At 41.2% G+C, this 13,201-nt stretch overlaps 1 protein-coding gene across 1 annotated transcript in view; it reads left to right on the top strand.

The window, feature by feature from the left end:
• SH3RF3 (SH3 domain containing ring finger 3) overlaps positions 1-13,201 on the top strand; it is a 268,399-nt gene that overhangs the window by 160,921 nt on the left and 94,277 nt on the right. Inside the window, exon 3 of the mRNA XM_054974032.1 lies at positions 12,623-12,646. Coding sequence (XP_054830007.1) covers positions 12,623-12,646 — 24 coding nt within the window. The remainder of the gene's footprint in view (positions 1-12,622; positions 12,647-13,201) is intronic.

Raw genomic sequence — 13,201 nt, 5'->3', positions numbered from 1 at the left:
GACTATGAGCATAAACATGTGCTAAAGCTGTTACCTTGTCCAGCATGACCCAACAAGCCATGTGTGGCAGTCTATTGAGGACTGTCAGGTACTTGACAAACTGCTGTGATTTTACAGTTCTCCTGGTGGGCTACCTACATGGCTGATAGGCCAAGTTCAACACAATAGGTCACACAAGTTGTGCTTGCTAAAGATGATCTGAGTCAACTTTACTACCCTCCCTTTATATCTCTCAGCTAGGCAACTAAAGTCGTGCTGTATAGTTCTCCAGAATGCATGCCAGACACTCTCCAATTAAGTATTTTGATAGCAACCAGCTGCCAAACCTGTGTTCTTTATCCATCCCATACTTTTCTTGGAACTGCTATTGTAAAAGATTGTTGATTGGCGTTTCAGTTGTCTCCCAGTAGAGAATATACAGCCAAATGCTACATAATCTCACTGTGCAAATATGCAACCCTACTGAAGATAGTACAGTTTTTGGAGAACCAAAAACCCATTTGGGCTCCATAGTGTGAATAATGTTTATAGCATATATTAAACAGTAATGAAGCTGTAAAGTTAAAAATGGGAGATAACAACATGCTATAATAATTTAATGAAGAAGGTGGCATTTCATTCATCAGTTAGGAGCATGTTAGAATTGAGCCAGAGTGCCTTTGGATGTCTGTATCATTCAGTTAGATCTGAATTAGCCTGACTGGAACATCATTTTATTTATTTATTTAAAATCTTTTAATGCTGCCTTTCCACCCAAATATGGGTCCCGGAGGCAGCAAGGATTGTGAATGCCAACCAACAGCTGGTGGACATAAATATAGAAACTTTCGGTATTCAGATCCATTCTTTCCAGTGTAAAAAATATATATATTAGTTGTTGACATTTCAGTCTTTGAAGTATCTTGGTATGGGAGACAATTAGGGATCCCATTCCCCTGGTGGGGGCAGAGGATCCCTCACTTTCACCTTCCACCCCCAGCCACCACTCACCTGGCCAGCAGGGGGAGAAGGACACAGGAACAGGCCTCCTAGGCATGCTCCCAGGAATGGTTTGATGATGTCACTCCTGGACATGACATCATCGCACTGCCCTGGGAGAGTGTGCGCTTTGCAGTGGGCCGATTTGAGCTCCAAACAAGCCGAATTGGGCCTTTTTGCGGCCAAAATTGGCCCATTGTGAAGTGCGCATGTGCTCCTGCACCCGCGATGATGTTGCCCAGAAGTGCCATCGCCGGAAGTGACATCATTGCATGGGAGTGAAGAATACTGGGGCCTCAAGAAAGGTAAGTGCCAGGTCCCCAGCCTCCCGCTGGGACTGTAAGGAGACCTGGCAACCCTAGAGACAATGGACTTTATTTAAAATATTACATTCTTTATTTCCAACCCTCAAGTTATTTCTGCAACAAGGGGATCCAAAGCATTCTTTTTAATTTTGTTTTTAATTGACATTTTCAGTATAGAAAAGCTTAAAGCTTGAATTGGAAATAGCTTGCATTTAGCCCACATGATCAACTACTGTTTAACCAGATGGCTTATATTTCACATGTATTCTATAAGAAAGAATACTTTTAAATTCATTGTTCAAAAAGTAATTAAAGTGTAGGAAAAAATAACATATGTTGTTAAAATAATGTGTATATAGCTGGAGAATACTTGGACTTTAAAATGCATTGTTGGCAAAGTCAGACACTTGAATGCATAAATATCAGTAGATATAGAAAACAACAGTTTATATATTAAAAATGTTAACATCTACGACTTCTAAAAAGAATCAACATTCAAATCAGTAGAAGGAATATGCATCACATTGCATGAACAACCACTTATTTATGTTTTTATTTAAAATATTTATATCCCACATCTCCTTAGACTCAAGGCAGCCAACAAAGCAGCAACAAGCTGGGTAAACATAAAAATGATATAACCATCAAGAAGATAAACAAGATAAAAGGTAACACAGAGCAGAACCACAAGTGACAAAAGGCACAGATTGGACACTTGTCTGCTTCCCTCAAGTTTTGATGGGAAATGTAGGCATCCTGGTCTCGCAGCTTCACTCTCTGATTGCTGTCCAATGGACTTTTCAACTGTCATTTGTCCAACATTCCGCCAAGCTGCCTACATTTCCCATCAGAACTTGAGGGAAGCTGACAAGTGTCCAATCTGTGCCTTTTGTCACTTGTGGTTCTGCTCTCAGAGAATAAAAACTCAGCCAATCCGGATATGACAAAACAATGTACCTTCTGCCAAATGCCTCTTGAAATAAAACCATTTAACACACCTTCTTAAATACAGAAAGTAAAGGTGCCCTCTGCACCCTCTGCTATGCTATTCCAAATAACTGGACAGCCACTGAAAAAGCTTGTGACCTATTTGTTGCCAGACGCATAATAAGCCAAATTGTGCTTAAGAACCAAGAAGTATTGTGACCCAAGGTTAAAGGTTACTTTGATGCATGAAAGGTTCACCCAAGTTAGCAGTTAGCCGTATGTATTTACATGGGTGCAGAGGGGAAAGGGTGGTTGCGGAGCCTAGAAAACCGATTACAATCACACATTTACTAGTATATATTTATTAATAAATGCTCTGTATAGATACCACTGTTCGAAAGTAGCCTGGAAGAAACTGACCTGTTACCCCTGGAAAGGGGTCATACAGAAATTGCAAATTGCTTCTTCAGAAATATGAAAAGACATTTAGGCCTTTACATATTATGCTGCTTACTTAGATCCTTGCTTAAATGGCAGCCCAAGAATCAGGCTGGCCAAACCACAGGCTTCCCACATTGTTTTTAGTGGAATTGTGCCATAGTAAGTTTTGGCACAAGATTTTCCACCGCCGCCCCCATTAGTGTAATTCAAGGATAATGTTTAGTAATTGAATCCATAGGCTTGTCTCTGAAATGCACGAATTTCTGGTGCAATTTAATTTTCATGAGGCTGCATGGAAAGCATTTACCCATGTAGGCTGTCATCATGTTTAGAAGAACATTAATACGTAGTGTCAGCATGCCAATGATATGTGGCCTGGCAGGTGCACCACTGTGTTACTAAGGTTACATATAAATAGCCTGAAAATGTGCCATCATGTTCTAAATGTGTAAGAGCATTGCATAGAGATGTATATGTTTAAATTGAGCCTTCCTTGGCTCAATGGCTCAGGTGATGGTGTGGATTTTCCTAGAGACTAATGTGCATTTGTGAAAACGTGAGATCCTTAAGCACCTTGTGACCAGAGATCCTTAAGCACCTACCTGTTCAGTGAGCTGTTTGGTTGTGTCTGAATGAATTGGGATGTGTTCATGTCATGTTCGTCACACATGTCATGGCATGTCATCTTTTCCCTGAAAAAACATAATGCCAGGTTATCAACCTCCATCCAAACGGCTTGCCATGGTCATCATTTTTTATTCTGCCATTAGGTCTCATGCTATAACAACACTAATTGGCTCTAACTAAAAGGGAAAAAAAATACAGATATGTTTTCCCAGTGTGAGAAAACAGAGAGAGAAGTACTATTAGTTCATCAATTACACTGGTTTGTTTTTTTTTTGCAGCAACCTCCTCCCACATGTGTATGAAGAGGCACATAGTTAAAAGGAAAGCATTCTGTTTGAATTGAGACTCAGAGCCAAGCTACAAGTGATGCCTGACACAGGTTGGACACTTGTCAGCTTCCCTCAAGTTTTGATGGGAAATGTAGGCGTCCTGGTTTTACAGCTTGGCTCTCCATTACAGCTGCAAGACCAGGATGCCTACATTTCCCATCAAAACTTGAGGGAAGCTGACAAGTGTCCAACCTGTGTCAGGCATCACTTGTAGCTTGGCTCTTACTGCTTAGATGTCTCTGGGCATCTTCAGTGTCTGCTTCTTTTAATAAATGGTTTGATGTGCTTCCCTCTCTGTTTACTGATGTCCTCAGAAGTATAGTTCCATATTTTTTCCAGTTTCAGCAGATTAGCATCGTTACACCGTGGTAGGATTATTATCTAATGGGGAAAATAATGTAATGGTGTAATAGCAATCTTTTTAAAAAAAAAAATTAAAATGCCAACCACGGCAAGCAGTTCACAGATTAATGAACTCTAAAAACCAAAGCTGCAACAACCTGCCACTGTTGAATATTTGGATACTGCCCCAGTTCAAAGTTGTTCAACATTAACTTCAACACCCACCATCAAGGGAATCCAATGAGACATTCATCTGGCATCTCATCAAGGGAATCCAGCAAAGTAGGTTCAACTAGTGAATCATGTTTGTGTCGAAGTTCAAACATACCAAGCTGTGACTCCTTCTTTAATTCATGTATGGTATGAGTGATCCAGGAGAACAATACTGGACTTCTTATTTCTCAGTCATGGTACTGTGGGCAGCTGTGTCTTCTCAGTTGTGCTTTTTAAAATTTTGTTTCATTCATGGATTTTATCATTCTTATCTGCCCATATACCCCATCTTCTCCCCCCCCCCTCAGTTTGTCTTTAGACAAGGGTTAATTCCAGTTTTTATTTTGTATTTCATATAGAGATACTAACGGATACTAAGATCAATTTACTGGAGAAGGTTATCTGAGCAACCTCTGAGAGCTACATGCCTTTGAGAATCCAAAAAAAAATCCTCTCAAATTGTAGTTTCCAAAACAGAGCAGTTTTAACTGATTATAGCATTCTCAGTTTGAAGTTTGCAGAATTAATAAGAAAAAAAATAAACCCTTGTCAGTATCTATGTGAACTCAAGCCTTTTATAGAAGAACATTGCTGTGCCTGTTTATGACATAAAATACATCCCTAGGGCCATGAACCATTGTTTTCAGTCAATCCCTTGTTACTGGAGAAAATTAAAAACATTCTTGTGTCAGCAGCTAGACTAAAATATCCCCTCTAGGAGGCAAGTTCTTCCAAATGTTGGCCTTTTTTCTTTCTAAATCTAATCTTCCTCACTGGCTGGAAGGGGTTTTTGGTTGGAATTCTTGCATACTAATACACAAAGAAGTTTCCTTGGTAACAATGTTTGGTTTATACATACCCCAGAGTGTTCTCATGGGGAGATAGCTATTATATGTGCAAAACTTCAGGTGTGTAAAATGGCCATGGAGCATTTATAAAAAGTTGTGCTCAGCAATTGTAGTTTTGTATTTGTATCCAGCTCCTCCTCCAAAAGGTGCATACCTGAAGATGATTTGCATTGAGTCAGACCGCCAGTACAAAGTTGCACCTGTGGCCCATTTACCTTCTGCTCCAGAGTTGATCAGAACCTAGAATAGAGCTGTGGGGCCTATATTCAATAGTGGACAGACCGAGAGTCCTAGGAAAAGATACTTGAAACAAAATACAGCTTTACTGAAATCACTTGTGCATTCTAGGCTAAACTCATTCAAACCACCCACACCCAAGGTTGGCGTCACCTAGTTACATGGAAAGTGAAACTCCGATGTGGCCCATCTTTATTCTCTCGTTTACAGGGCTGATAATCTCTTGGGTCCTTTTTGCACCAGGACTTTAAAGAGTTTCAGTATCTGTTTCCCATGTTTGCAGGAGTTTCACACTTGCAATGTAGTCATGGATGCAGTACCAATGTTTGTCCACAGTATCCCCAATTTTTCCTCTTGTGGACATACCGCGATTTTATTTTGAAGCCGCTGCTGAGTTGCATCTGGCCTGATTAAGGTCAGTACAAACTCTATACTCCCTCTTGACTTCTCTTCTCCCCCCTCTCCTTTTCCCTGGGAGCTGATTGGTCTGTGCAGAATTAACCACTCCCACCCTCCTCAGTTCTCTGAACTCCTTTTCCGCCATTTTTATCAGTAAAGTGAGGTAAGGGTCATAAGGCTGCTTCTCCATTGGCTTCCTTCCTCCCAGGTATGCACACACTCTTATTTCTTTTTTCAAAGACCAGGAACAATTCCTAACGTTGCTGCTTATTCCCTGTTGGCTTAAAAGCCAGAGAAGGGTTAAATGGCTGCTTTTCCCTTCCTCCTTTGAGGGTATGCGCTCACTCGTTTTCCCCCCAAAGCCAGGTACGAGTTGCTGTGTTGTGATGCTACTGCTCATTTCTCCTGGCTTTAAAGGCTAGGAAAGGGTTAAAGGGCTGCTTTTCTCTCCCTTCCAGTATCTTCTGCTAATGTCCAAAAAAAAACCCAGCCCTTTTCAGGGAAGCTACCAGGAAGAAATTAAGCAGCAGCATTTTAACCCTTTCCTGGCTTGACTTTAAAAAAAAATGAGAGTGGAACAAGCATGAAAAGTGCATTTTCCCCCAGAACTCCTCCACCAATTGCCTCTGCAGTGGGCACAGGACTGCCCAATCAGCAAATACAGAGTGAGCGAGGAAGCAGATTCCATCAATGCAAAGTAACTATGCCTGCTCAAAAATTTTTTAAAAGTGTGACGTGAATTGCAAAGCCTCAAAAGCCCGAAATTGCACCGAGGCTTCAAAGCCCATCTAAAATGAAAAACAAGATGCCAAATCGACACTTCCTCGGACAGTGTGGAATGTGGAAGAGCCATGCCGAAGCCATTGAGACAGAGGCAAATGCTCATCAATGGCTGTTTAAACCGTGAGAAAGAGACCTCAGTATCGTTGGCCCTTCGCTGTCTTTTCTGCACTTCTATTGGCCCTTCCCCCTCAGCATTCAAGTGAAGGTGCACTCAGTTCTTGCTTGATGTCAAAGGCTACCAGGTGCCCAGTTTCCAACCAACAGATCCTGGGAAAATGGAATCAAAATACTGGACACTTAGCAACTCTAAATACAGGATACCAAGAAGCCAGACAGGGAAGGAGCGGGAATGCAGTCATGCGCAGATCTGGTCGTGGCAGCATAGGCAACACTAATGCTGTGCTGATTGTGGAGAGGAAAAAACAACGGAGTGGAGGGGGAGGGGCCCGTTGAGAGAGGAGTGCCTCAGTTTGTTGGTGCTAGGCAAGTGGAGGGGCAGGGTGAGTGGAGATGTCAAAGACTTGCCTCTTGCTTTCTGCAGCACACACGGTGCCCCTCCCCTCCAAGCTCAGGTGTCTCTTGAAGTCACACTGAATGGCACCAGCTCACAGACAATGGGAGTACTAGGAAGGGCTTCAGCTGACAATAGTCTGGTGGGTGGCAGATGGCAGAGATTGGTCAGGGGAGAAGGAGGAGAGGATGAGGAGAAAGAACTCCTAAGTGGAAGGAGCTAGTGAGAAGTGGTTGGGAAGTCAGGAAACCAAGCAAAGCAAGCTGCCTCCTAAAGGGAGGGGTAAAGCAAAGGCTGCTCCTATTGGTCTGCTGGGAGAACGTGCGCTGTCTTCTGGTGCGTCTGAAAGGCTGGAGACAACTTCTAGCCTGTGTGGAGGTAGGCAGCAGATGACATCACTTCTGGAAGTGACGTTATCATGCCAGACCAGGAACATGCATGTGAAGATATCTACTCCAGTGAGTCCGGTATGTTTTAAGGAACTGTTTGGCAACCCTATTGGTACCAGATGTTTGATGTTCTTTGTGATGGCCTTTTCAGTTCATGCTAGGCTGATTGGTAGGCCTACATACAGAAAAGGCAAGCAATACTTAATATAGCCATGTCTAAAACACAGATTTAAGTACACAGCACACACTTCCCAAATTACAATAATAAAATTGTGTATTATATGCAACAACAAATTATTATACAATTTATACAGTATGCATAATTGTCAATACAAAGAAAAATAATATAACAACATAAAATGTTACATGTGGCAAAAATATATCCACCCTATACAATTTAGCAATGAGCACAATTCCAAACTGTTTAACAAGTATACAGGCACAAATTCCACATTATACAGAGGATTAGATGAGCTCCCAGGAGTAACTTGTTTCGATATCTTCTTCAGTTCTTCTTATCAAACATAAGACTTCCCCCAAAATGCTTGAAATAAGGACACAATCTATGTGTTGTCATTTTAACTGCTGTGCCTTGGAGTAATTTTGAAGGAGAAAAAAATTTAATCGAGAAAAAAAAATAATTTAAAAATTTTAACTGTATACTGCTGCTACAGCCAAATATATAACGTGCATGTGTGTGTATTCTAACATGTTATATTATATGAGATGTGTGACTCCCCCATTAATGGCTTCACATAATACTAAGCCTGCACTGAAGTGTCTTCCCACCTTCTTTCAAATCCTGTAGTCATACTCTGTAGTCATACTTGAGTCCATCTCTCAAGTTTGTTTTGTAGGCTTCATTCCTAATTCATTGCTACTTCATTACTTGCACTTACATGCATGGTGTTTTCCAATATCAATGAATAATTCCACATATTACTACTTGAGGCAAATTCATGTATTAGACTATGAGTAAAACTAATTCCATTTTCTTTCTACTGATAAACAGACCTGCATGCCGGTAGCAAATTTGCGTAAGTTATTTTACTATATCAAATGCTTTTCCCCCCTACATAATGGAATGTCAGGTATCTTACTTGTATGGGGTGGGGAGGGGAATTACATAAGCAAATAATATTCTGGAGAAACCTGATATTTATCAGAGTTCTTCAACAGGAAAATTAGTAATGGTGAACAACTTTATTAATTTATTTACAAAATTTATATCATGCCTTTTTGTGAAGTTAGGGATGCCAAGGTGGCTAACAATTAAAAGCAAAACGTTATAAGCAAACTATATAACCAATTAAAACCAAGAGTAAAATACATACGTAAAAACAGAACCAGCCATTAAAACATAGGGAAGATGGATCTTTGAGAAAATGCCAGACAAAACCTGCTAATAGAAGGGGATGGGTCAGTATCCCTGGGAATGGGGTTCCGCAGTTTTGGCACCACTTTTCCACTTCCAGTCTTCTCTTGCCATGAACAGATGCACCTTTGAGTATGCACAAGAGTTCAGTGCCAAAGATTTCTCATCGGAAAGTGATGTGTGATATATTCCCTGAAGGCAGAAATTATATAGATTACTAGTCTATACAATACTATATGTATAATGTACATAAAGAGTTAGTAAGATTATACCACCTTTTCCCATTCCTAATAACTGTCTAATTTAAAATTAAACTTTTATTTGGCTGTCTCTTGCTGATGTAAGGTTTTAAAAACTTTTGAAATCCATGGTAGTTTTCCTCCTGGTGCAGAGTTCTTTGTCATGCAACAGCTTCTATACCAGCACAACTTGACTCAGTAAAAGGCAGTGCTTCACTGTGTTGTGTTGTGTACTGCTTATTTCTACTTCTTGTTATATTGACGCTCTATCTATACCAAACTGCTCCACTGAATTATTTCTTGCCCTTTCCCTTAACACTGTCAAACCAAGTTGTTGGTTGTTCTGTTCAATGTGGGCATATATGTGAACCTGTCAAGTGAGAACCACTTTATCTGCTGAGACTCTTATCAATTTCTTCCGTCTTTTTGTATTCTGAACGGCTTTTTTCCCCACCGAGGTAACGGAGCAGTTATCACATGATTGCGCCTTTTAGTTGCAGTTGAACGGCTCCAAATTATTGCTGCAGGCACAAAAGGTTACATATCATAGTATGAATGCTCCAGTTCATCCGTTTTTTCTACCAAGATGCTCTCCCCACGCGCGCATGCACGCACACGCACACACTTCTGCCTGTTAAAATTATTTATATATATATATATATATATATATATATATATTTCAATAAGAAAGCCTCTATTCCTTCTGGATACAGTTGATGCGATTTCCAAGAAGCTGTTATGCATGACAGAAACCATAAGCTGAAACATTGTCTCGCCTGCCTGCGTGAAACATCCATCAGACTGCGCAAGAGCTTCTCTGGAGTTCTGTCACACGTCTTACCCAGAGTGAGATATTGCTGTGATGCTCTCAGAGTAATGAGCCGCAAAATTAGCATTATGTGTTTTAATTGCTATTAATATATTGTACTGGCATTCTGTGTTTCATTGCCACATGCCTGTCTCTTGGGTTTCTCCCCCCCACACACATGTTGGCTGGTGGAATTTGTTCATGCTTTTCTCCAGGGCTTAAGCTGAACTGTGGTTCGGCCTCAGAAACTGTGATATAACGAAGGTCTCGAGCGCATACCAAGTTCTCAGAATTCTTTCCCACTGAGTAACTCAATTTCATTCCCTTCTGTGATTATAGAGCATGAGTTCTTGGTATGAGAGCTGCCACCACCATCCAGGCCCAATCCCCAGAACCTTTTAATAAAAAGCCCTAAACAATTATTTGCCTTATTTGTGTATCTTAGATGCTAGTTTAGAGCTTTTAAAGGGTAAGATAAAGATATTGGCTGAATCCACACTCACCTATTTTCCGTTTTTCAAATGCAAAGATTGCGTTGGTTCCTATCCCGCAATTTTCAATCCACCGTTCACATCCATGGCCAAATTGTGTATGCCTCGCGCAACCCAGTGTTCACATGTTTGGAGGAAATCGTGCCATAGTGGGCGGGGCTTAGCCCACCCGCACCAACCTCCTTTTTGGGGTTTTTTTTTTAAAGATTTCCGCTATATCAAAATTGCTATGTTTTGAAACATCAGCAAATAGAAATTTCGCATTCCAATTTTTCTTTGTGTTCATTGGTTCCTATCTCTGGCAGGCAATTTAAAAATGATCTAAAAAGGAAGCACTTAAGAAAGATCGCTTTGTTGGGGGAAGTGGCTGCTAAGAATCAGGATTTACCCAAGTTAAAACATCATTTTTCCGATATTTCGATACTTAATTCCAAACCAAAAAAAAAAAAAGACATGGAAGCGGCCATGGAGTCCTAGGCGTTTGTGGTGCCGATAAGTGTTCCCTCGCATTCAGTACGGTTTTCCTTTTTTGTACAGCGGAACTGAAGTGAGGGTGGTTAGAGGGGGCGGGCGTTTGAAAACCGCTTCTAAGCATTCACATCCACCGTGAAAATTGCAGAAAAGAACCAAAAACAAGCATTGAAACCACAGTGAAGGAAACACGTAAGACTTGCGGGATTGAGTTGAGGGAGTGTGAACAGCACTGAGAATTGCGCTGAACAAGTGGGAAAATGGTGGGAAAACAAGAAGTGTGGATTCAGCCATTGTTATCTGTGGAAAATGCATGCATTTTTTTCTGTCCCACAATAGTCTCTGTTCAGAGAGATTGTGTAGGATTGTTGTGTTTTGTAGGTTTGCAGATGGGACGACTTCTATCTAACCCTGAACTCCTTAGAGGAGGGTAGAATAGAAATATGCTAGACAGGAAATGCTTGCTTCCAAATCCTGATTGGGTTCAATTTTTGAATGCAATACAATCTCCTGAAAGCACTTACACTGAAATATAAAAGGATCTACTGAATGGACTTGTTTTGTTGCGGAGATTGATTTTATCATTTGTGGGAAGTGAGATAACCTTTGACATTGCTTTCATTATGTATTATTTGAATCATATTGGCAAAAATCACTTTTTATTCTAGTGGTTTGGGGTGAAAGATATTTTAAAGTATAGTAATTATAGTACAGAGCTTTAGAGCAGTAGGATTATTAGCAACTCTCTCTTTTGTACTTTGGCTGGAGATGAAAAATCTGTGAGCGTCTATATTGTATTTATTGTTGTAGAAGTGAACCTCTGCTCATGATTGACATAGCTGGTTCCTGAACATTCCAACTATATACAGATGAAATTCTTTGCACTCCACCTTCTGTGGGAGAATAAAAGCTATCAAAGTACCTGGGATTAAAATCTCAAACAAGCCCTAGAGATGAGAGAAGCTTTCTTGGGCTAAGGACTAGAGAAAGGACCCAGATCATACTGGTGTCCATCAGAGTTGCTCTTCATCCATTGGAATCAATGGGCTGACTGGAGTAACTCTGCTTAGGATTGCACTGTAAATGTCCTGAGGCCAAAAAAACAAAACAGCTATTTAAGGGAACAATAAATTAAGAATCAAACACAGAAAAGAGCAGAACAATTGAGTTAACGAGACCATTAACTGTGCAGCATTTAAGGGAATATATGGCTATGTGCTATAATGGTGAGGAAGAAAAGAGTGCTTAAGAGGCTGCCTAAGAGACAGGGGCTGATTCCACACACATTGGATAATGCACTTCCAATCCTCTTTAGAGATCATTTGGAACTGAATTTTTCATGAAACAGAACATTTTTTTGTGAAACAAAAAATCCACTTCCAAACGATTGCTAAAGTGCATTGAAAGTGCATTATCCAACGTGTGCGGAATCAGCCAGGATGTCTAAAAGAAGCCAGACGAAAGAGACTGAAGGGTGCCGTACCTTTTTGAGAATGCAGACGCCTTTGGAATTCTGACACAGAGTGGTGGACACAATTACAAAATGGCTGCCACAGAGGCAGGGCCAACCTCAGATTGTCAGGGAGTAAGGTTATGCATAACTGTACACCACTTTACAAATACTTTATGGAAGCATAAGAACCACCTTATACAGGAAAACTGCTGATTGGCAAACATATCTACAGGCCTCCAGACACCATTCTAAACACGCCAAACAATCCTTTGTATACAGCTAAGCTCTATGTTACAGCACATCGGTTCCAATCCCTCTGAGAGTGATTCTCATCTGCAGAATCTACAACTAGGGTTCCCATTCCCCTGGTGGGGGCGGGGGATCCCCCGCTTTCACCCTCCACCCCTGTCACCACTCACCTGGCCAGTGTGGGGGGGGGGAAGGTGTGGGAATGAGTCTTCCAGGCGTGCTCCCGGGGCAGTGCAACGACTTTACTTCTCGGGAGTAATGTCACTGCATGGCCCCAAGAGTACTTCCGCACTTCATAGTGGGCCAATTTGGTCCACAAACAGGCCGAATTGAGTTCATTTGGGGCCCAAATTGGCCCACTACAAGGCATGTGTGTGCCCCTTGCGTAATGATGTCACTTCCTGGAAGTGACAGCATCACATAAGCATGGGAACGAAGAGTATGATGGGAGCAGCTAAAAGGTAAGCACTGGTTCCTTCCCTCCCACCGAGTGGGTAAGGGGACCTGGTAATCCCATCTACAACATACAGTACCCACCTGATGTAGTAAAGAAACAGATTGACAAAGCCGGAATGATACTAAGAGATAACCAGGGCTATTTCCCCATGTCTTAAACACTCACGGAATGCTGTGCATTCTGTTGTGCAATTTCTGACATCACCATTTCCAAAATGGAGGCAGGCAGTTATGATTCTGTTTTTGTGGTGCCATGAAAATGGAATCATAACTGCCAGCCTCTGTTTTGGAAATGGTAGTTAGAAATTGCGCAACAGAGCGTTCCAGGAG

Source organism: Eublepharis macularius, chromosome 3 (genome assembly GCF_028583425.1).
Source record: "Eublepharis macularius isolate TG4126 chromosome 3, MPM_Emac_v1.0, whole genome shotgun sequence".
Lineage (NCBI taxonomy): Eukaryota > Metazoa > Chordata > Lepidosauria > Squamata > Eublepharidae > Eublepharis > Eublepharis macularius.
The sequence above is the reverse complement of the archived record's forward strand: the minus strand, read 5'-3'. Positions and strand labels throughout refer to the sequence as shown.